The sequence below is a fragment of the Prionailurus viverrinus genome, chromosome C2 (genome assembly GCF_022837055.1).
Source record: "Prionailurus viverrinus isolate Anna chromosome C2, UM_Priviv_1.0, whole genome shotgun sequence".
In the NCBI taxonomy this organism is placed as follows: Eukaryota; Metazoa; Chordata; class Mammalia; order Carnivora; family Felidae; genus Prionailurus; species Prionailurus viverrinus.
Window position 1 is genome coordinate 88340749 of NC_062569.1, and position 23726 is coordinate 88364474.

The following is a 23726-nucleotide window of genomic DNA, read 5'->3' on the forward strand; positions in this document are numbered from 1 at the left end:
TCTAGTGATTTTGTAAGAGTACTTTATAATTGGGGGATAGTAATCCTTTTTCAAGTTTGTTGCAAATATTTGTCCCACTTAGTTATCTTATTTCGTTATAATATTTTTTCATAGAAAAATTTAAAATTTTTATATCATTAAATTCATCTATTTTTTTCTTCTGTTGCTTGAGAAATTCCTGCCCTCCAATGATTATAAAAATATTCTCCTGTCTTCTAGTAAATTATTTCAATTTTTTGCATTCATAGCTTTTATTCATTTGGAATTTATTTTTGCTTCATGTATTTTGGGGTTCTTTTGTGAGGTATATATATGTTTATAACTATTATATCTTCTGGCTGGATTGACCTTTTCATCATTATAGAACTTCCCTCTTTATTTCTACTAACAACTTTTGTTTTAAGGTCTATTTTGTCTGATACTGGTGTAGTCGTTCCAGCTCTCATTTGAGTACTGTTTGCATGGTATTATCTGTTTAATTCTTTTACATTCAACCTATTTGTGTCCTTGAGTCTGAACTGTGTTTCTTGTAGATAGAGTTGGATTATGGGGGCTGTTTTTAATGTGTTCTTCCAGTCACCCCCATTCTACCACCTCTATAGTGGCTGCCAGGTTTGCTGGTTTTTACTGTGATTGCGGGCTGTTAGTTTTCAGGGCTGGCAAGGCATGGGAAAATGCCACAAAGCTTGCAGTTCTCACTGAGATTTATCTATTTTTTAAACAATTTTTTTGTTGTTTATTTTGAGAGAAAGTGTGTATGCAAGAGCAGGGGAGGGGCAGAGAGAGAGAGGGAGAGAGAGAATCCCAAGCAGGCTCCACACTAGCAGTGAGGGGCTCGATCTCATGATCATGACTTGAGCTGAAATCAAGAGTCGGACACTTGACTGACTGAGCCTCCCAGGCACTCCTATCCTTTTTTTTCTTTTAATACTTCCTGGATTGCTGAAAGCCTTTGTTAATTTCCAAAGTTCTGAAAAGTTGATTAGGCGTTTTGCCACTTTTCTCACTGCTTTCAAGAACAGAGAATTTTCAGAGGTCTGCCATCTTTGCTGACATCTCGGAATTTATTTCTGTATATGGGATGAAATAGGGATTTAACTTTTTTTCTAGATGGATAACCAGTGTTATATCACAGTTAATAAATAAATTGTACTTTCCCACTAAATTAAAATGCCATTTTTTTAAATGCCATTTTTTGTTGTTATTAAGTTTCCTTATGTGCTTGGATATGTCTCTGGACTTACTTTTGTTTTATCCAAAATTTGTGTTAAAAGGGAGTAATTCATCATCATCTGAGCAAAGTATTAGCTTTGTGAACTTGAAAAGTTACTTCCTCTCTCTACCGTTCCATCTCTATCTGCACAATATTGATGATGATCTCATCAGGTTGTTGAAAAGATTAGAAAATGTTGTCATGTATGTTGCAGTATTTGGTATATAGTAAACTCAAATATCTTAATTGCATATTGATGTTCATAAATACTTTCACTATTTAAAGCTGTGATGAATTTGCAAAATGACTGTCTTTTATTCTTTAATTGCAGTCTTGGATTATATCAATGGAGTGATAAAGTAGTTCGAAAGGTGGAGAGATTATGGAATGTTCGAGATAATAAGATAGTTCCTCACACTGTGTATCTTCTAGTAACACCTCGTGTTGTCGTATGTATTACCCAACTTCTTCATGTTTCATGAACCATCTACTCTTTTCATTTCTTATGGTCTTTTCTCTACTAATCATTATTGCTGAAGAACTTAAAAGTAAATTTCAGAGCCTATAATAAGGAAACTAATATAAAGGCAGTACAGTAAAGCTACAAGCCAAGAGAAATCTGAAGAAATGGAAATTTGTCAATAACTCTCATGGCTCCATTCTACTTACTGCTTTAAGCCAATGTCCCTCTACTATGATACCTCTTAGGATGAATGGTACTATTTGTATAATTGCTGATCATTTCAATACTAGTCCATATTAGTCAAGGTTGTCCAAAGAAATAGAGCCAACAAAATGTGTTGCCCAAGAAATAGGGCTAGAAATGAGAGAGAGAGAAGAAAATTTATTTGAAAGAAATGGCTCGTGCAATTGGAGGTTTGGAGATTCCAAACTCTGATGGAGTAGGCTAGCAGGCTGGACACTCAGGGAAGAGTTGTATTTTGAGTCCAAGGGCAATAAGCTGGCAGAATTCCTTCTTGCTCAGGAAAAGTCAGTCTTTGTTCTATTAAGGCCTTCAACTGATTGGATGAGCCCTGTCTGTATTATGGAGGGTAATCTGCTTTACTTCAAGTCTACTAATTTAATTATTAATCTCACCCCAAAACACCCTTACTGAAACATTCAGAATAATGTTTGGTCAAATATCTGGGCACTGTGGCCTAGCCAAGCCAATGGTTAATAAAATTAACCACTAACTAATTTACCATTTAGTTATTATTATTTTAACCATTTAATTAATAAAATTAACCATTCTACCCTCTTATTTTTTAAATAAACTCTACCCCCAGCATAGGGCTCAAATTCACAATCCTAGGATCAAAAGTTGCATGCTGTACTGACTGAGCCAGCCAGGTGCCCCTGCCTTGTGGATTTTTGCACTGTTCTTGGGATATTTCCTATCATTGAAAATTTCTTTAAAAAAAAATTCTTTTTTTTTTTTTTGAGCGTTTATTCATTTTTGAGAGACAGAGTGTGACTGGGGCAGGGGAAGAGAGAGAGGGAGACACTCCAATGCAGGTTCCAGGCTCTCAGCTGTCAGCACAGAGCCTGATGTGGGGCTCAAACTCACGAATGGAGAGGTGATGACCTGAGCCAAAGTCGGACACCCAACTGACTGAGCCACTCAGGGCACCCCTCCTGTCACTGGAAATTTCTAACTAAAGGACAGGAAAAACCAAATGAGCAAAATTGTATTTTAATGAAGAACTTACTTTTCTTCCAAGACTATATCTGTAATAAGAGCAGTTGATCCCTTCATTGAAAACATTGTTGACATAATAGTTATAAATGGCAATCGTGTTAGTCTATAGTTTTTTTGAAATATATGTGACAAAATCTTCAAATAGAGGAAAAAATGTTAAGAGAATTTACTAGCAGAGGAATGTAATAGTATCAAAATATATTTAATTACATTAAAAACCATATTTTTAAAAGATGTTTTCACTTCTCACCAAAGTAATTCTTTAATGGCTACTTTACCATATCTATGTTATAGACCCTGCCGTTATTATATTGTACTTTTGTAGGGTTTATTATTATTTTTTTTCTGATTCTTAGGATGAAGCGCGAAAACATTTTAACTGTCCAATTCTGGAGGGAATGGAACTCGAAAATCAAGGTGGCATGGGCACTGAACTCAACCATTGGGAAAAGCGGTTATTAGAGGTCAGTTTATTTTAAAATTTTACTAGGCATTTTTTCTTTAATGAAAGAAATTCTTTTTTAATAAAAGTAATTTTTTTATTTTTATGTTTTATTTTTGAGAAAGAGAGAGAGCGTGCACATGCAACCTGGAGTGGTGCAGAGAGAGAGGGAGAGAGAGAATTCCAAGCAGGCTCTGCACTGTCAGCACAGAGCCCATCTTGGGGCCAGATATCACAAACTGTGAGATCATGAACTGAGCCAAAATCAGGTGTCGGTCCCTTAACTGACTGAGCCCCCCCAGTTGCCCCTTTTTTCTCTTAACAAGCAGTTTCTCATTAATAAGTTCCAATCAGTAGTGAGCTAGAATGAATGTTAACTGACCTCCTTGGGTTGTTTTTGTTTTGTTTGGTTAACTCCTTGCCTCTTTTTAAAACTCCAGTGTTTGATAGGCAGCCACTAAAATAAATCCTCCCCCTCTTTTCAACTTCCCTTTCTTTTCCATTAGGTGAACTCTATGTAAACTGAAAAACATTTGGTAACTTAAAGTTTCTTTTCCGCTTCAGCTCTCCAGACCCACTTTTTAGATGTAATCACTATTTTTTTTTTTAATGTTTATTTATTTTTGAGATCGTACAGGCGAGAGAGGGGCAGAGAGGGGGAGATAGAGGATCCAAAGCAGGCTCTGCACTGACAGCAGCGAGCCCGATGTAGGGCTTGAACTCATGAACCATAAGATCATGACCTGAGCTGAAGTCTGATGCTCAACCAGTTGAGCCACCCAGGTGCCCCTAGATGTAATCACTATTTAAGTTTTTTGTATATGCTTCAAGGAATGTTATGTATATGTAGAGATGCACACACTAACACACAGGTTTTTCATTAAATGAATTCATATGTTAATGAACAATTTTCCACTTCATAATATATCTTAGACATTTTTCCAAGCAGTACAGGTGCTCCTGGTGTAATGCAGTGTATGCTTTCCTAAAAAGCCTCTTCAAAATTGAACCCTAAAAATAAGACTCATGGGAAAAACAAATACCATGCCACTAACAAAAGCAGTAAGTCACAATAAAGTGCTAGCTCAATTTTAAGCATATTTCCAGTAAATAAACTCCTTTATTTACTCTAATATTTCTTTACCTTAAACAACAACAAAAAGCAATGGTAGTTGGAACAGAGACTAAATTGAGTAATGGGGACAAGAGCAAAATGTACAAAATTAGAATCATGCAATAAGCACTTCTAAGAGCCTCTGGCCATATTGAACCAAGTAGAAGAACACGGAGTAAATGGGTATCATGCACAGCGTTCCTCTGTTGCTATCTTCAGCTGTCTTAGTGTACTTTATATTTAGCTGCTGTTGCTCCATTGCACAAAATATTAAAATCCAGGGATAAGTCATTATAAACCAACATGATTCGTTATATGAATGTAACAACAGTCCTGTGTTAATGAACAACTGTGTTTTAAATTTTTTATTTTATTTATGTCTTAAGATTTTATTTTTACGTAATCTCTGCATCCAATGTGGGGCTTGAACTTATAATGCCCAGATCAAGAGTCACACATTCTACCATGAGCCAGCCAGCCACTTTAAAATTTATTATTTTAAAAATGTTGTGATGAGCACTTTATTTATATCTGTGATATCTTTCAGGAGTGGCATTTCAGTGGGTATTCTTAGGTTCAACTAAACATGCCTTCAAACTCACAAGACCTAACAAGCGTCATTGAAAAAACATTTACTTGGAAAGATACGAGACACAGCATGCCAGCATGATAGAAGTCAGGCATTTTTTTCGTGCTCCACACAACAGTCTAGGCGCTGTCATTCATGCCTCTCTCCCTCTGCGTTCCAGCTCAAATATAGGAGCAGAAGGCCATACAAGGGGGGGGGGGGGTTGCAAGAACCAGCCTGGCTTAGAAGTACTATGTCTCAAATAAAGACTAATATATTTATTTTTAACAGTTCCATAGACATAACTTCTAGATCTCTGTAAGTGACATCCCCATAAGAATCTGTGCACATGGGGATGTTCCAAGCTATGGCTTACCAACAGGTATTCATGTTCATTTACCAAGTCCATCATTTACTGTGATGTCTTGAGGCATCACACCACTGTTGCCTGGTGACACAGTTGACATTCCACCTTTTTTAGGTTTCCAGGAGAGCAGAACTAGGAAGTTAACTCAAGGTCAGATGTATTTACATAGAAATAGAAAAGATAGGGGTGCCTGGGTGACTCAGTTTGTTAAGCGTCCAACCTTGGCTCAGGTCATGATCGTGTGGTTCGTGAGTTTGAGCCCCATGTCGGGCTCTGTGCTGACAGCTCAGAGGCTGGAGCCTGCTTCAGATTCTGTGTCTCCCTCCCTGTCTGCCCCTTGCCTGCTCGTGCTCTGTCTCTCTCTGTCCCAAAAATAAACATTAAAAAATTTTTTTAAAAAGAGAAAGATAAATCCCTGGAAATGGAATTTCTAGCTCAGAGAGAGAGAGAGAGAGAGAGAGAGAGAGAGAGAGAGAGAGAGTGTGTGTGTGTGTGTGTGTGTGTGTATTTTTAAGCTTATATACAAGTTAGCAAAATTACAAAGGAGTGAAATTAATGCTTCTGCTGACCATTCTTATCCAGGTGACCACAAAATAATAGTGATGGAAACTTATGGAAGACACATTACACTTGTTTCTCCCATGGGACTTTTAGTTCTTTTATTTTCCTTAAGCAATTTTCCCAAGTGATTCTCTTAAGAAAACTGTAGATTGACCAGACATGAAAATTTATTTATTTTTGCAGTAGAAACGTGAGAGTATTAATTTCATTAATGGTTGCCTTTCTCTGAAATCAACTTTGTATCCTTGAACTATTTTTTTTAGTGATATTAAAGTACTTGAGGTGACCATCCAGTATTCAACATAAGGATTTGAAGAATAATCAGAGCTGCTGTAGGAATTACATGATATGAATTAAAACACTGGGTAGACAGTAGACTTTGATGGCGTTTTAGGTCCCTCGTGCAACTTCTTTGATCCTATGATTCTGTGATACTTGTTTTATATATTGATGTGTATTTCTGTGATCATAAGGTTGAAGGTTATAAAAGCGTTTTGTTTTTTTTTTTTTAATTAAATTCAGGTCAATATTCACCCCCTCTAATATTCTGTGGGCATCTGTCTCAACCACTCACTTTACTTTGTCTAGATATTATAATATTTTTACAGCATTTCTGCTTATGTATAGTTATTTTCATATTCATCAGAGTTCTAAATGCTGGTTGTCTGCCATTTCTGGGAAATTGTACATAATATGGTCATTTAAGGCAGAAAGCAGATTTTGCTTTAAGCTTCAGTCTTGTCATGATAGGTAGATAGATAGGTAGATACATAGATACATAAATTAATTAAGGAAGGCTTATTTATTTCACTACTTGAAGTGAATAAGTGAGCCTCTCACACTTGAGACATTTTACATATACGTCAAAGTAATCATGGAAATTATTGGGAATTTCAAGACATCTGGCCTTCTAATTTAAAATCTTTTGATTTTCAGAATGAAGCAATGACTGGTTCTCACACCCAGAACCGAGTCTTCTCTCGAATCACTCTGGCATTAATGGAGGACACTGGGTAAGACAGCTGTAAGAATGTTATATGACATTAATATTAGCTTAAGAAAATACATTTTACATTGAAGTAAAGTAAAATAGTCTTTGAATTTTATTTAGCTCTCATTACCTATAGCAATTCCATTCATTCATTCAATAAATGGGGCCCTGAGGTATAGTAGCGAATAGAACAGAATTCCAGGCATTATGAGATTTATTTCTAATACGTAGAGGCCATGCTAATATAAAGGAAAGACTAATCTGAACAAGTTTTTAAAATTATAAATGAAATTGATAATGTATAGATTCTTAGTTTTTAAACTTTATTTTGAGAGAGAGCACACAAGTGCATGTGCGAGAGTTGGGAAGGGGCAAAAAGAGAGGGTGAGAAAGAATCTCAGGCAGGTTCGGTGTTGTCAGAGCAGAGCCCGACGTGGGGCTCAATCCGACAAACCATGAGATCATGACCTGAGCTGAAATCAAGAGTCAGACACCTAATCGACTGAGCCATCCAGGCACCCCGAGAACCCTGGTTTTTTATTTAAAGCAGTAGAACTTTCTAGGGCACCTGAGTAGCTCAGTCAGTTGAGCGTCCAACCCTTGATTTCAGCTCAGGTCATGATCCCAGGGTGGTGGGATCGAGTCCTTCTCAGGGAGTTCCTCGTTGGGCTCCCTGCTGAGTGTGGAGCTTGCTTGGGATCCTTTCTCTCTGCCCCTCCCCTGTTCATGGACACAACTCACACAGGCACATGCCCCAAAACACACTCTCCCTCCCTCCCTCTCTCTCTCTCTCTCAAAATAGATAAATAAACTTAAAAAAAAAAAAAGCAGTAGAACTTTCTGGTAAAGCCCTAGAATACTGTATTTTATTTTATTTTTTTTTATTTTTATTATTTTTTGTTTATGAGAGAGAGAGAGAGAGAGAGAGAGACAGAGCATGAGTAGGAGAGGGGCAGAGAGAGAGGGAGACAGAGTCTGAAGCAGGCTCCAGACTCTGAGCTGTCAGCACAGAGCCTGATGTGGTGCTCTAACTCACAAACCGAGAGATCATAACCTGAGCCAAAGTCGGATCCTTAACCAACTGAGCCACCCAGGTGCTCCTATTTTAAAATTTTAATTAGAGAGCACATGTGTGCATGTGTGCACACAAGCAGGGGAGGGGCAGAGGGGGAGAGAGAAAATCTTTTTTTTTTAAGTTTATTTATTTTGAGATAGCACATGCACAAGGGTACAGGAGGGGCAGAGAGAGAGAGAGAGGGAGAGAAAGAATCACAAGCAGGCTTCATGCTGTCAGTGCAGAGCCCCACTGTGGCTCAAACTGTTGAACTGTATGAGATCATGACTTGAGCTGAAATCAACAGTCAGACACTCAACCCACTCAGCCACCCAGGTGCCTTGGAATACTGTTTTTAAATGACTCCAGTTGGAGTCTTTGTCTCTGTGGGTTCCTGAGTCCTTTTGGCAAGATTCATTAGTTGGTTTTTTGTTTTTTGTTTTTTATGTTATTTTTATTTATTGTGAGAAAGAGCAAAATGAGGGAGAGGCAGAGAGAGAGAAAATCCCAAGCAGGCTACATGCTAATAGCACAGAGCCCGACATGGGGCTCAATTCCTGCATGACCCATGAGATTATGACCTGAGCCGAAATCAAGAGTTGAACACTTAACCAACTGAGCCACCCAGGCGCCCCAAGTCTCATTGCTTTTTGATAGCTTCCTTCCTTACTTCCTTTTTTCTGTATAGCAGGATGTGCCAGGCTAATAAGCATACACCCTGTCCTAGATTTGGGCATCAGCTAATCTTCCAAGGAGCACTAGTTCCATTTAATGGGGAATAGCTTTTAGAAACCACAACCTAGGCACTGTGTTCATTGCTGCTAGGTTATTGGTGCTTCTTTTAGCTTTTAGTGGGCCAAGTTGGGAAATTCATATTTTTGAAAAAAAAAAAAAAAAGACTGGATTTCTTTTAGTACCATTATAACTCTTTCCCATTTATCCTTGAGCAAGCAATGGCCAGCAAAAGTGGTCCTGTTGCTCTGTTTAACAATTTATTTATAGCCCTTTTATAAAACATGCTAATTTCATTAAGATACTCATAGTTTGCAGTAAGGGGAAGATGGCAGAGTAGGAGGACCTTGGGCTCACCGCGTCCTGCGGATCACTTAGATTCCACCCACATCTGCCTAAATAACCCAGAAAACCACCAGAAGACTAGCAGAACGGATTCTCCGGAGCCAAGATTAGACGAGAGGCCCACGGAAGAGGGTAGGAAGGGCAGAGAGGTGGTGCACGCTACACGGACTGGCAGGAGGGAGCCGGGGTGGAGGGGCAGCCTGCCGGCAAAGCAGAGCCCCCAAGTCTGGCTGGCAAAAGCGGAGGGGCCGGAGGGAGTGTGTTCTGACAGCAAGCGGGACTTAACATCTGGAAGATTATAAATTAACAGCTCTGCTTGGAGAGCCGGAAGGCTGGAGGACAACGGGAGGGAGACTTGTTGAGCCCTGGGTGACAGAGCGCAGCGTGGCAGGGAACAAAGGTGCTTGCCAGCGCCATCTCCCTCGCCCATCCCCCATCCAAAATCCCAAAGGGAACCAGTTCCTGTCAGGGAACTTGCTTGCACCACCCAAAGACCCAATGTTGTGCTTCTGAGGATCCATCCCTCCGGTGGCAGGTCTGACTCCCTCCTGGTGCCGCAGGGCCCCTCCCGAAGTGGATCACCGAAGGAAAAGCGAGCTGAGCCTGCCCCTCCCACCCGCGTGTACCTTGCCGATCCACCCCAGCTAATATGCCAGATCCCCAGCACCACAAGCCTGGCAGTGTGCAAGTAGCCCAGAGGGGCCACACCACCCCACAGTGAATCCCACCCCTACAGAAGGGAACAGAGTTACACACCAGTCTGACTGTGGCCCCAGCGGTGGGCTGGTGGCAGACATCAGGTCTGACTGCGGCCCCGCCCACCAACCCAAGTTATTCAAGACAGCACAGGGGAAGTGCCCCGCAGTTCCGCACCCCTCCAGGGACTATCCAAAATGATGAAACGGAAGAATTCCCCTCAAAAAAACCTCAGGAAATAACAACAGCTAACGAACTGATCAAAAATGATTTAAACAATATAACAGAAAGTAAATTTAGAATAATAGTCATAAAATTAATCACTGGGCTTGAAAACAGTATAAAGGACAGCAGAGAATCTATTGCTACAGAGATCAAGGGACTAAGGAACAGCCAGGAGGAGCTAAAAATGCTATTAATGAGCTGCAAAATAAAACGGAGACGACCACAGCTTGGATTGAAGAGGCAGAGGAGAGAATAGGTGAACTAGAAGATAAAATTATGGAAAAAGAAGAAGCTGAGAAAAAGATTAAAAAATCCAGGAGTATGAGGGGAAAATTAGAGAACTAAGTGATGCACTAAAGAGAAATAATCTACGCATAATTGGTATTCCAGAGGAGGAAGAGAGAGGGAAAGGTGCTGAAGGTGCACTTGAAGAAATAATAGCTGAGAACTTCCCTGATCTGGGGAAGGAAAAAGGCATTGAAATCCAAGAGGCACAGAGAACTCCCTTCAGACGTAACCTGAATCGATCTGCACGACATAATCATAGTGAAACTGGCAAAATACAAGATAAAGAGAAAATTCTGAAAGCAGCTAGGGATAAACGTGCTCTAACATATAAACGGAAAAGGATAAGACTCGTGACGGATCTCTCTACTGAAACTTGGCAGGCCAGAAAGGAATGGCAGGAAATCTTCAATGTGATCAACAGAAAAAAATATGCAGCCGAGAATCCTTTATCCAGCAAATCTGTCATTTAGAATAGAAGGAGAGATAAAGGTCTTCCGAAACAAACAAAAATTGAAGGAATTCATCACCACTAAACCAGCCCTACAAGAGATCCTAAGGGGGATCCTGTGAGACAAAGTACCAGAGACATTGCTACAAGCATGAAACCTACAGACATCACACTGAATGTAAATGGACTAACTGCGCCAACCAAAAGACATAGGGTATCAGAATGGATAAAAAAACAAGACCCATCTATTTGCTGTCTACAAGAGACTCATTTCAGACCTGAGGACACCTTCAGATCAAAAGTGAGGGGATGAAGAACTATCTTTCATGCTACTGGAAGTCAAAAGAGAGCTGGAGTAGCCATACTTATATCAGACAAACTAGACTTTATTTTTTTTCAACGTTTTTTTATTTATTTTTGGGACAGAGAGAGACAGAGCATGAACGGGGGAGGGGCAGAGAGAGAGGGAGACACAGAATTGGAAACAGGCTCCAGGCTCCGAGCCATCAGCCCAGAGCCCAACGCGGGGCTTGAACTCACGGACCACGAGATCGTGACCTGGCTGAAGTCGGACGCTTAACCGACTGTGCCACCCATGCGCCCCTGGACAAACTAGACTTTAAATTAAAGGCTGTAACAAGAGATGAAGAAGGGCATTATATAATAATTACAGGGTCTATCCATCAGGAAGAGCTAACAATTATAAATGTCTATGCACCAAATACGGGAGCCCCCAAATATATAAAACAATTACTCACAAACGTAAGCAACCTTACTGATAAGAATGTGGTAATTGCAGGGGACTTTAACACCCCACTTACAACAATGGATAGATCATCTAGACACATGGTCAGTAAAGAAACAAGGGCCCTGAATGATACATTGGATCAGATGGACTTGACAAATATATCTAGAACTCTGCATCCCAAAGCAACAGAATATACTTTCTTCTCGAGTGCACATGGAACATTCTCCAAGATAGATCACATACTGGGTCACAAAACAGCCCTTCATAAGTATACAAAATTGAGATCATACCATGCATACTTTTGGACCACAATGCTATGAAGCTTGAAATCAACCACAGGAAAAAGTCTGGAAAACCTTCAAAAACATGGAGGTTAAAGAACATCCTACTAAAGAATGAATGGGTCAACCAGGCAATTAGAGAAGAAATTAAAAAATATATGGAAACAAACGAAAATGAAAATACAACAATGCAAACGCTTTGGGATGCAGCGAAGGCAGTCCTGAGAGGAAAATACACTGCAATCCAGGCCTATCTCAAGAAACAAGAAAAATCCCAAATACAAAATCTAACAGCACACCTAAAAGAAATAGAAGCAGAGCAGCAAAGACACCCCAAACCCAGCAGAGGAAGAGAAATAATAAAGATCAGAGCAGAAATAAACAATATAGAATCTAAAAAAACTGCAGAGCAGATCAATGAAACCAAGAGTTGGTTTTTTGAAAAAATAAACAAAATTGATAAACCTCAGCCAGGCTTCTCAAAAAGAAAAGGGAGATGACCCAAATAGATAAAATCATGAATGAAAATGGAATTGTTACAACCAATCGCTCAGAAATACAAGCAATTATCAGGGAATACTATGAAAAACTATATGCCAACAAACTAGACAACCTGGAAGAAATGGACAAATTCCTAAACACCCACACACTTCCAAAACTTAATCAGGAGGAAATAGAAAGCTTGAACAGACCCATAACCAGCGAATAAATTGAATCAGTTATCAAAAATCTCCCAACAAATAAGAGTCCAGGACCAGATGGCTTCCCAGGGGAGTTCTACCAGACGTTTAAAGCAGAGATAATACCTATCCTTCTCAAGCTATTCCAAAAAATAGAAAGGGAAGGAAAACTTCCAGACTCATTCTATGAAGCCAGTATTACTTTGATTCCTAAACCAGACAGAGACCCAGTAAAAAAAGAGAACTACAGGCCAATATCCCTGATGAATATGGATGCAAAAATTCTCAATGAGATACTAGCAAGTCGAATTCAACAGCTTATAAAAAGAATTCTTCACCATGATCAAGTGGGATTCATTCCTGGGATGCAGGGCTGGTTCAACATTCACAAATCAATCAACGTGATACATCACATTAATAAAAGAAAAGATAAGAGCCATATGATGCTGTCAATCAATGCAGAAAAAGCATTTGACAAAATTCAGCATCCTTTCTTAATAAAAACCCTCGAGAAAGTCGGGATAGAAGGAACATACTTAAACATCATAGAAGCCATTTATGAAAAGCTCTCAGCTAATATCATCCTCAGTGGGGAAGAACTGAGAGCTTTCCCCCGAGATCAGGAACACGACAGGGATGTCCACTCTCACTGCTGTTGTTTAACACAGTGTTGGAAGTGCTAGCATCAGCAATCAGACAACAAAAGGAAATCAAAGGCATCAAAATTGGCAAAGATGAAGTCAAGCTTTCACTTTTTGCAGATGACATGATATTATACATGGAAAATCTGATAGACTCCACCAAAAGTCTGCTAGAACTGATACATGAATTCAGCAAAGTCGCAGGATGCAAAATCAATGTACAGAAATCAGTTGCATTCTTATGCAGAAAGACAAATAAACTGTTCCCATTCACAGTTGCACCAAGAAGCATAAAATACCTAGGAATAAATCTAACCAAAGATGTAAAAGATCTGTATGCTGAAAACTATAGAAAGCTTATGAAGGAAATTGAAGAAGATATAAAGAAATGGAAAAACATTCCGTGCTCATGGGTTGGAAGAATAAATATTGTCAAAATGTCAATACTACCCAAAGCTATCTACACATTCAATGCAATCCCAATCAAAATTGCACCAGCATTCTTCTCAAAGCTAGAACAAGCAATCCTAAAATTCATATGGAACCACAAAAGGCCCCGAATGGCCAAAGTAATTTTGAAGAAGAAGAGCAAAGCAGGAGGTATCACAATCCCAGACTTAACCTCTAGTACAAAGCTGTAATCATCAAGACAGCATGGTATTGGCACAAAAACAGACACATAGACCAGTGGAATAGAATAGAAACCCCAGAACTAGACCCACGAAAGTATGGCCAACTAATCTTTGACAAAGCAGGAAAGAATATCCAATGGAAAAAAGACAGTCTCTTTAACAAATGGTGCTGGGAGAACTGGACAGCAACATTCAGAAGGTTGAAACTAGACCACTTTCTTACACCATTCACAAAAATAAACTCAAAATGGATAAAGGACCTGAATGTGAGACAGGAAACCATCAAAACCCTAGAGGAGAAAGCAGGAAAAGACCTCTCTGACCTCAGCCGCAGCAATTTCTTACTTGACACATCCCCAAAGGCAAGGGAATTAAAAGCAAAAATGAACTACTGGGACCTCATGAAGATAAAAAGCTTCTGCACAGCACAGGAAACAATCAACAAAACTAAAAGGCAAGCAACGGAATGGGAAAAGATATTTGCAAATGACATACGGACAAAGGGCTAGTATCAAATCTATAAAGAGCTCACCAAGCTCCACACCCGAAAAACAAATAACCCAGTGAAGAAATGGGCAGAAAACATGAATAGACACTTCTCTAAAGAAGACTTCCAGATGAAAAAAAAAAAAAATTAAAAAAAAAAAAAAGGGGGCGCCTGGGTGGCACAGTCGGTTAAGTGTCCGACTTCAGCCAGGTCACGATCTCGCAGTCCGTGAGTTCGAGCCCCGCGTCAGGCTCTGGGCTGATGGCTCGGAGCCTGGAGCCTGTTTCCGATTCTGTGTCTCCCTCTCTCTCTGCCCCTCCCCCGTTCATGCTCTGTCTCTCTCTGTCCCAAAAATAAATAAACGTTGAAAAAAAAATTAAAAAAAAAAAAAAAAAGACATCCAGATGGCCAACAGGCACATGAAAAGATGCTCAACGTCGCTCCTCCTCAGGGAAATACAGATCAAAACCACACTCAGGTATCACCTCACGCCAGTCAGAGTTGCCAAAATGAACAAATCATGAGACTGTAGATGCTAGAGAGGATGTGGAGAAATGGGAACCCTCTTGCACTGTTGGTGGGAATGCAAACTGGTGCAGCCACTCTGGGAAACAGTGTGGAGGTTCCTCTAAAAATTAAAAATAGACCTACCCTATGACCCAGCAGTAACACTGCTAGGAATTTACCCAAGGGATACAGGAGTACTGGTGCATAGGGGCACTTGTACCCCAATGTTTATCGCAACACTCTCAACAATAGCCAAATTGTGGAAAGAGCCTACATGTCCATCAACTGATGAATGGATAAAGAAATTGTGGTTTATATACACAATGGAGTACTACGTGGCAATGAGAAAGAATGAAATATGGCCCTTTGTAGCAACATGGATGGAACTGGAGAGTGTGATGCTAAGTGAAATAAGCCATACAGAGAAAGACAGATACCATATGTTTTCACTCTTATGTGGATCCTGAGAAACTTAACAGGAACCCATGGGGGAGGGGAAGGAAAAAAAAAAAAAAAGAGGTTAGAGTGGGAGAGAGCCAAAGCATAAGAGACTCTTAAAAACTGAGAACAAACTGAGGGTTGATGGGAGATGGGAGGGAGAGGGGGGTAGGTGATGGGTATTGAAGAGGGCATCATTTGGGATGAGCACTGGGTGTTGTATGGAAACCAATTTGACAATAAATTTCATACATTAAAAAAAAAAAGATACTCAGGTTACACAAACACTGTGGAGTGTGAGAGTCACTAATGAAATCATGGCACTGGCAAATTTTATAGCACTTTTCCTTTTTCTGGGGCAACACAATAACAAAATGGGCTAGATGTTTCTAAATATCTGGCAATATTTAAAGTTAAAGACATGGAAATTAATTTTTATCCATAAGACTTCATTGTAGATTAACTAAGTTGTTTCAGTAGAAAACTTTTTTATTTATCCATCCAGAAACCTGGGAATCATCCTTGAAAACTTCCTCTCCCCACCTCTCACATCCATCCTGACCTGAGCCAAAATCAAGAGTCGGACACTTAACCAACTGAGCCATCCAGATGCCTCAGGGACATAGTTTTTGAGGGGTGATGTAAATGTTCTAAAATTAGATATAGGTATGCCTTAGAGAAATATCAGGTTTGGCTCCAGACCACCGCAATAACGCAAGTCAAATGAATTTTTTTGTTTCCTAGTGCATATAAAAGTTATGTTTATACTATACCATACTCTGTTAAGTGTGCAGTCGCATCATGTCTAATAAAAACAATGTACATACCATTTTTGTTTTTTTAAAAGTTATCTCTACACCCAACATGGGGCTTGAATTTGCCACCCCAGGATCAAGAGTGCATGCTCTACTCTATTCTACTCACTGAGCCAACCAGGTACCCCACGATGTACATACTGTAATTTGAAAATAGTTTATTGGGGTGCCTGGGTGGCTCAGTTGGTTAAGCGTCTGACTTCAGCTTCAGGTCATGAACTTACAGTTCATGGGTTCAAGCCCCCCCACTGGGCTCTGCACAGGGGTGAGGAGTCTGCTTGGGATTCTCCCTTTCTCTCTGCCCCTACCCCGCTCACACTTTCTCTCTTTCTCTCTCGCTCTCTCTCTTTCTCAAGATAAATAAGTAAACTTAAAAAAATAAATAAATAAAAATAAAAATACTTTATTGCTGGGGCACCTGGGTGGCTCAATTGGTTAAGTGTCTGACTCTGAGTTTTGGCTCAGGTCATGATCTTAACAGTTCGTGGGTTCAAGCCCCATGTGTAGCTCTGCACTGGCAGAGCTGGCTTAGGATTCTCTCTCTCTCTCTCTCTCTCTCTCTCCCACTCATGCTCTCCCCCTCTCTCTTTTTGACTCAAAAATAAATGAATAAAGTTAAAAAATACGTTATTGCTAAAAAACAAATACACACAAAAAGCTTTATTGCCCAATATGCTAATCATGAACTGAACTTTCTGCAAGTCCTAGTCATTTTTGCTCATGGAAGGTCTTGCATTGATGTTGATGACTGCTGGCCGACAAGGGTGGTGGGTGCTAAAGGTTGGGGTGGCTGTAGCAATTTCTTAAAAGAAAACATTGAAGTTTGTTACACTGTTTGACTCTTCCTTTAATGAATGATTTCTCAGCATCATGCAATGCAGTACTGTTTGATAACATTTTACTCAAAGTAGAACTTCTTTCAGAATTGAAGTCAATCTGCTCTTCCTCAACTAAGTTTAGGTAATACTCTAAATCCTTTGCTGTCATTTCAACAGTCTTCACAGCATCTTCACCAGGAGTACTTTCCATCTCAGGGAACCACTCTCTTTGCTCATGCATAAGAAGCAACTTCTTTCTCATCCATTCAAGTTTTATCAAGAGGTTGCAGCAATCAGTCCCATATTCAGGCTCCACTTCTGATTCTGGTTCTCTTGCTATTTCTACCACATCTTCAGTTCCTTCCTGCACTGGAATCTTGAGCCCTCAAAGTCATCCATGAGGGTTGGAATCAACTTCTTCCAAACTCCTGTTGATGTGGCTATTTTGACCTCTTCCCATGACTCACAAATTTGCTTAATGGCGTCTAGAATGGTGAACCCTTCCCAGAAGGTTTTCACTTACTTTGCTCAGATCCATCAGAGGAATCACTATCTATGGCAGCCATAGCCTTGTTAGGTATATTCCTTATATAACAAGACTCGAAAGTCAAAATTACTCCTTGCTCTGTGGGCTGTGGATTGGATGCTGTGTTAGCAGGTATGAAAACAACATGAATCTCATCCATTTCCATCAGAGCTCCTGGGTGACCAGGTGCATTGACAATGAGCAGTAATATTTTAAAAGGAATCTTTTTTTTCTGGACAGTAATCTCAACAGTGGGCTTAAAATATTCAGTAAACCATGTTGCAAACAGATGTGCTGTCATCTAGGCTTTGTTGTTCCGCTTACAGAGCATGGACAGAGGAGGTTTGGTGTGATTCTTAAGAGCCCAAGGATTTTCAGAATGGCAAATGAGCACTTCGTTCACCATTCAACTTCAGGTCACCAGCTTCATCAGCCCCTAATAAGAGAGTCAGCCTGTCCTTGGAACCTTTGAAGCCAGGCATTGACTTCTCTTCTCTAGCTATGAAAGTCCTAGGTGGCATCTTCTTCCAGTAGAAGGCTGTCTAGTCTACATTGAAAATATGTTGTTTAATGTAGCTGCTTCCATTAATTACCTGAACTAGATCTTCTGGATAACTCGTTACAGCTTCTGTATCAGCACCTGCTGCTTTATCTAATGCTTTTATGTTATGGAGATGGCTTCTTTCCTTAAGCTTCATGAACCAACTTCTGCTAAGATCTTCTGTGCAGACTACTCAGACCTTCTCCGTTATCAGCAATAAGGCTATTTCACTTTCTTTATCATTTGTGTATTCACTGGAATATCACTTTTCATTTCCTTCAAGAACTTTTCCTTTGCATTCACAACTTGGCTAACTAACTGTCTAACACATGTTGTGTCTCAGGGAATAGGGAGGCCTGAGAAAAGGGGAAGAGGGAACAGTCGGTGGAGCAGTCACAATATACACAATATTTATTGTTGTCATAGGGGTGTGGTGTCTGGCACAATTACAATAGTAACATCAAACACTGATCACAGATCACTATTACAAATATAATAATGGAAAAGTTTGAAGTATTGTGAGTAACAGTGTGACGCAAAGACATGAAGTTAGCAAATCCTGTTGGAAACATTGTGTCCATAGACTTGCTGAATACAAAGTTGCCACAAAGCTTTAATTTGTAAGAAAAAAATGACAGTATCCGCATAGTGTAATAAAGTGGAATGTAATAAAATGATGTATGCCTGTAGTGGTAATTGATGTACAACCCTGCAAATATACTAAAAAGATTGAATGACAAAAATTATAAGGGTGAATTTTATAGGATATAAACTGTGTCTCAATTTCTTTTATAAAGCATACTGACATTGAAGCCAGAACCCTAGATTCAAATCCCATTTTTTGCCACTCACTTGCTGTATCTTTCCCTCAGTTCTTTTGTCTGTAAAATGAGGATGAAAAGCAATACCTACCTCATAGAGTTTTGTGAGGCTTTCATGAGTTGATATATGTCAAGTCCTTAGTATACTTAATGTTTGGCATACTCTAAGTGCCAACTGAGGTATTAGCTATTATATACAAAACTGAACCAAAGTTGATAGAACAATATTTACCCTACTACCAACTACCACCATCCTTTTTTTTTTCTATTCTGTTAATTTTAATTTTTTTTTTAATGTTTATTTAGTTTTGAGAGAGAGAGTGTGAGCAGGGGAGGAGCAGAGAGAGGGAGACACAGAATCTGAAGCAGGCACCAGGCCTGTCAGCACACAGCCCGAAGCGGGGCTTGAACTCATGGACCACGAGATCATGACCTGCGCTGAAGTCGGACACTTAACCGACTGAGCCATCCAGCGCCCCTCTATTCTGTTAATTTTAAAAGAAAGAGAAATAAATGTTAAGGTACAGTAAATTGATTTCACAACCCTCTGTTGCCGCTAAGAAACTGTTTCTAGTGCTTCCCCTGCTCCCTCAGCTGACATGTGCTCCTCCTTTGGGTTTAGCTTAAAGTTGCTTCCTGAAGCAAATCTTTCCTGATTTCCCAGACTAATTTAGATTTCCCTGTTAATGTGCTGCTATTTATTAGCACCCTATATTTAACGTCTGTGGCACTCATCCCAGTTGTAAGTTGTTAAAAATATCTGTCTTCCAGGGCACCTGGGTGGCTCAGTTGGTTAAGCATCTAACTCTTGGGGCACCTGGGTGGCTCAGTCGGTTAAGCATCCGACTTCAGCTCAGGTCATGATCTCACGGTCTGTGAGTTCAAGCCCCACGTCAGGCTCTGTGCTGACAGCTCAGAGCCTGGAGCCTGTTTCAAATTCTGTGTCTCCCTCTCTCTCTGACCCTCCCCCGTTCATGCTGTCTCTCCCTGTCTCAAAAATAAATAAAAGTTAAAAAAAAAATTAAGCATCTAACTCTTAATTTCAGCTCAGGTCATGATCTCGCAGTTGTGCGATTGAGCCCTATGTCAGGCTCTGCACTGGGCATGGAGCCTGCTTGAGATTCTCTGTCTCCCCCTGCCAGTCCCCCTCAATAAAATAAAATAAAAATAAAATAAAATATCTGTCTTCCCCCTAGATTATAATCTTCATGAGAACAAAAACTGTCTTTTTATTCAGTGGTGTAGCCTTATCATTAAACAAAGTGCTTACCATATAAGAAGTGCTTAATAACTGTTCAATCATAGCTTAAAAAGAGCTGCAAAGAAGGTATCATGAAGGTTTCAAGAAATGTAGCTGGAGTGCCCAGCTGATGTTAGAGTAACATAGGGCCAATGCTATGCTCTGTACTCAACGTATACTAGATATGGTAATTCCCAAGGGAATCTTATTATTTTATATTTTATCCAGAGGGAGAAGGACTGCCTAACCTAGGCACTGCTAAAATAATTCCTAGTGTGCAGTACTGGGGTCATCTGTTACTATCTGGACAACTTGACCTGCTATGATACCAAGTTAGCTAGTTAATATAAGTCACATTATAGCTGCAGAGGTTGCAGGCATTTTGGTATTCATGTCTTTAGTTTCTCTCTGAGACAGTTCTGTTCTTTGAAAAAACGAGAAGGATTTGAAGATCCGTATCATGTATTCCTATTTCTGTTTGATTTTGTGGAAAAGTGGCTGGGATGGAGGGAATAATTCTTGTCATTCCCTCAGCCTTTGCGCCTATATTTTTATTTAATGTTTCAGTAATGCTAAAGGGCCGAGATGTAATACCAAATGTAAGAAACCATTTTGTATAATTTTATAATTTTTATAAACTAATCTTGTTATTAAGAATAAAGAAGAAGGGGGGCGCCTGGGTGGCGCAGTCGGTTAAGCGTCCGACTTCAGCCAGGTCACGATCTCGTGGTCCGTGAGTTCGAGCCCCGCGTCAGGCTCTGGGCTGATGGCTCAGAGCCTGGAGCCTGCTTCCGATTCTGTGTCTCCCTCTCTCTCTGCCCCTCCCCCGTTCATGCTGTCTCTCTCTGTCTTAAAAATAAATAAACGTTGAAAAAAAAAATTAAAAAAAAAAAAAAAAAGAATAAAGAAGAAGGGTACCTGGGTGGCTCAGTCGTTTAAGCATCTGACTCTTGGTCTGGGCTCAGGTCATGATCTCATGGTTCATGAGTTTGGGCCCCACACCAAGCTCTGTGCTGATGACCTGGTGCCTGCTTGGGATTTTCTCTCTCCCCCTTTCTCTCTGCACCTCTCCTGCTCGTGCTCCTGAGCACTCTCTCTTGCTCTCTCTCTCTCTCGCTGTCTCTCAAAATAAATAAACTTAAAAAAAAAAAAAAAGAAGGAAGAAGAAAAACTGTTAAGTAGGCTCCTTGCCTTTGATTAAATTTGCCAGGAAATCAAATTGATGTGGGTTGTTTTTTCTGAAATTAGAACATTTTTAAGGTATTAGACATAGTATTCATATGTCTCATAATAGTGTAATTTTTAGTCACAGGCAGACCCTATATTGATAGAATATCACAAATCAAGGTCAGAGAAGCAAGAAACTAGGACCAACTGAATCAGATTAGGTAAAGGCTGTCCAACTAATAATTCTCCTATTTCTTCCTAAGTTTATTCTCTTGTATTTTCTCTCATTCTCTTTTTGTTTCTTTAGCCCTTGATCTCTCTGTCTCACACCTTAACCACTTTCTACTTGGTGACTTCTGTCATCTTTGAAAATTACAGTGACAGCACATTTTGGTTTTGATTTTGGGTTTGTTTTTTTTTTTTTCAAATGTGAAAGTACCCTCACAAGAAGACAAGTTTCCCAGTCCTATGGTATGGTGAGTCTGTGTAGCAGTTCCTGTGCACCAAGGGCTTTGTTTGTAAATGTTCTTTGTCTTGAGGTCTTGGTTTGTTCATTGCTGAGATTTGTAATTGGTTTGTTGGAATTGTTTTTAAAATGACAATAATAAAAAATGCTTTATTTGAATTATTTCCACAGTTGGTATAAGGCTAATTACAGCATGGCCGAAAAGTTAGACTGGGGCCGAGGAATGGGCTGTGACTTTGTAAGAAAGAGCTGTAAGTTCTGGATTGACCAGCAGAAACAAAAGTAAGAATGCATTTCCTCATGATATCTTTGATAACACAGTTTATTTTGGATTTGTTCTTTATCCTGAGCCTAAAATGTCACTATTTTGAAAATGTGGCGTGAACAGTTCAATTTCAAAATGTGTGGAAGGGACACCTAGGTGGCCCAGTTGATTGAGCATCCAACTTTTGATTTGGCTGAGGTCATTATTTCACAGGTTCATGGGATTGAGCCCTACACCCAACGCTGCTCTGACATCACGGAGCCTGCTTAGGATTCTCTTTCTCCCTCTCTGTCTGACCTCTCCTCTGATTGTGTAGTCACTCTCTCTCTCTCTCAAAATAAATAAACTTAAAAAAAATGTATAGAAAACTGGGGTGCTTGGGTGGCTTAGTCAGGTGGTCATCCAACTCTTGATTTTAGCACAGGTCATTATCTCACTGTTTGTGGGTTTGAGCCCCACATCGGGCTCTGTGTTGGCAGCTTAGAGCCTGCTTCGGATTCTCTCTCTCCTTCTCTCTCTTCCCCTCCCCCAGCTCGTGCTTTCTCTCTATTGAGAAATTAATTAATTAATTTTAAAAAATGTATAGAAAGCCATTTCTGGTGCTTCATGGTAATATCAAAATAAATAACTACATTGTTGATTTAAATCATGTATGAAAGAATCTATGGTGTGGGATCCAGAATCATAAGCATTTCTGTTTAGTTTATAATTAACAAATATGTATATTGCAAAATTTTTGCATATTCTATCATTCTTACTCTTTGGAGAATGCACTCATAAACATAAATGTAACTGTTGATTCAATATATAAAAACATGGAAGGTACTTTTGAGTAATGGTTCTCAAATCTGGATGAATATCACAATTACCTAGCAAACTTTTAAAAAATACATTCTTCAAGTTTGGGGGATACACAAATGTGTGTGTGTGTGTGTGTGTGTGTGTGTGTGTGTGTCTTTTTTGTTTTTGTTTTTAATGTAAGCTCTGTGCCCAATGTACGGCTCAAACTTAGAACCCCAAGAGCCTCAGACTTCACAGACTGAGCCAGCCAGGTGCCCCTATAAATATATTTTTTTAACTTTTTATTTTGAGATCATTATAGAATCACATGTAGTTGTAAAAAAATATGTACAGAGATTCCATGTACACCTTATCCAGTTTTCTCGATGGGTAATGTCTTGAAAAAACTATAGTATAACAACACAACCAGGATATTGACATTGATGCAGTCAGATATAGAACATTTCAATTACCACAAGGATATTCCTATTGCCATTTTATAGAAATACACACTTCCCTCCCACTCTAGCCCCTCCTAAGTCCCTGGAAACCACTAAGCTGTTCTTCATTTCTATAATTTTGTCATTTCATGAATGATGTATAAATCAATTCATGCTGTATGTAACCTTTTGGTGTTGCCTTTTTTCACCCCACATAATTTTCTGGATTCATCCAGGTTATGGTGTATATCAGTAGTTTGCTCAAGTTAATGGCTGAATAAAATTCCATGATACAGATGTACCACAGTGTGTTTACACATTTGCATGTTGAGGGATAACAAGGTTGTTTCCAGTTTTGGGCTATTCTGAATAAAGCTGCTGCAAACATTTGTGTACAGGTTTTTATGTGAACATAAATCTTCATTTCTCCAGGATAAATGCCCAAGAGTGCAATTGCTGGGTCATATGGTAGTGACAAGTTTAGTTTTGTAGTAGAAACTGCTGAACTCTTTTCCAGAATGGCTACGTCGTATTATATTCTACCAGCAATGTATGAGTGATAATAGTTTCTCTACATCCTCATCAGCATTTGGTGTTGTGACTGTTTTTTTATTTTAGTTATTCTAAAAGATAGTAGTGATTATCTTATTGTGGTTTTAATATGCATTTCCCTAATGGCTAGTGATG

At 39.5% G+C, this 23726-nt stretch overlaps 1 protein-coding gene across 10 annotated transcripts in view; it reads left to right on the top strand.

The window, feature by feature from the left end:
* Positions 1 to 23726, top strand: part of LMLN (leishmanolysin like peptidase) — a 138771-nt gene that overhangs the window by 33666 nt on the left and 81379 nt on the right. For all 10 annotated transcript variants that reach the window (XR_007155536.1, XR_007155538.1, XR_007155540.1 and 7 more), the window contains exons 9-12: positions 1545 to 1662; positions 3272 to 3379; positions 6904 to 6980; positions 21726 to 21836. Coding sequence is in view for 5 of the 10 variants with exons in the window: in XM_047874421.1 (XP_047730377.1) it covers positions 1545 to 1662; positions 3272 to 3379; positions 6904 to 6980; positions 21726 to 21836 (414 nt within the window). In the remaining 5 variants the exon portion in view is untranslated. The remainder of the gene's footprint in view (positions 1 to 1544; positions 1663 to 3271; positions 3380 to 6903; positions 6981 to 21725; positions 21837 to 23726) is intronic.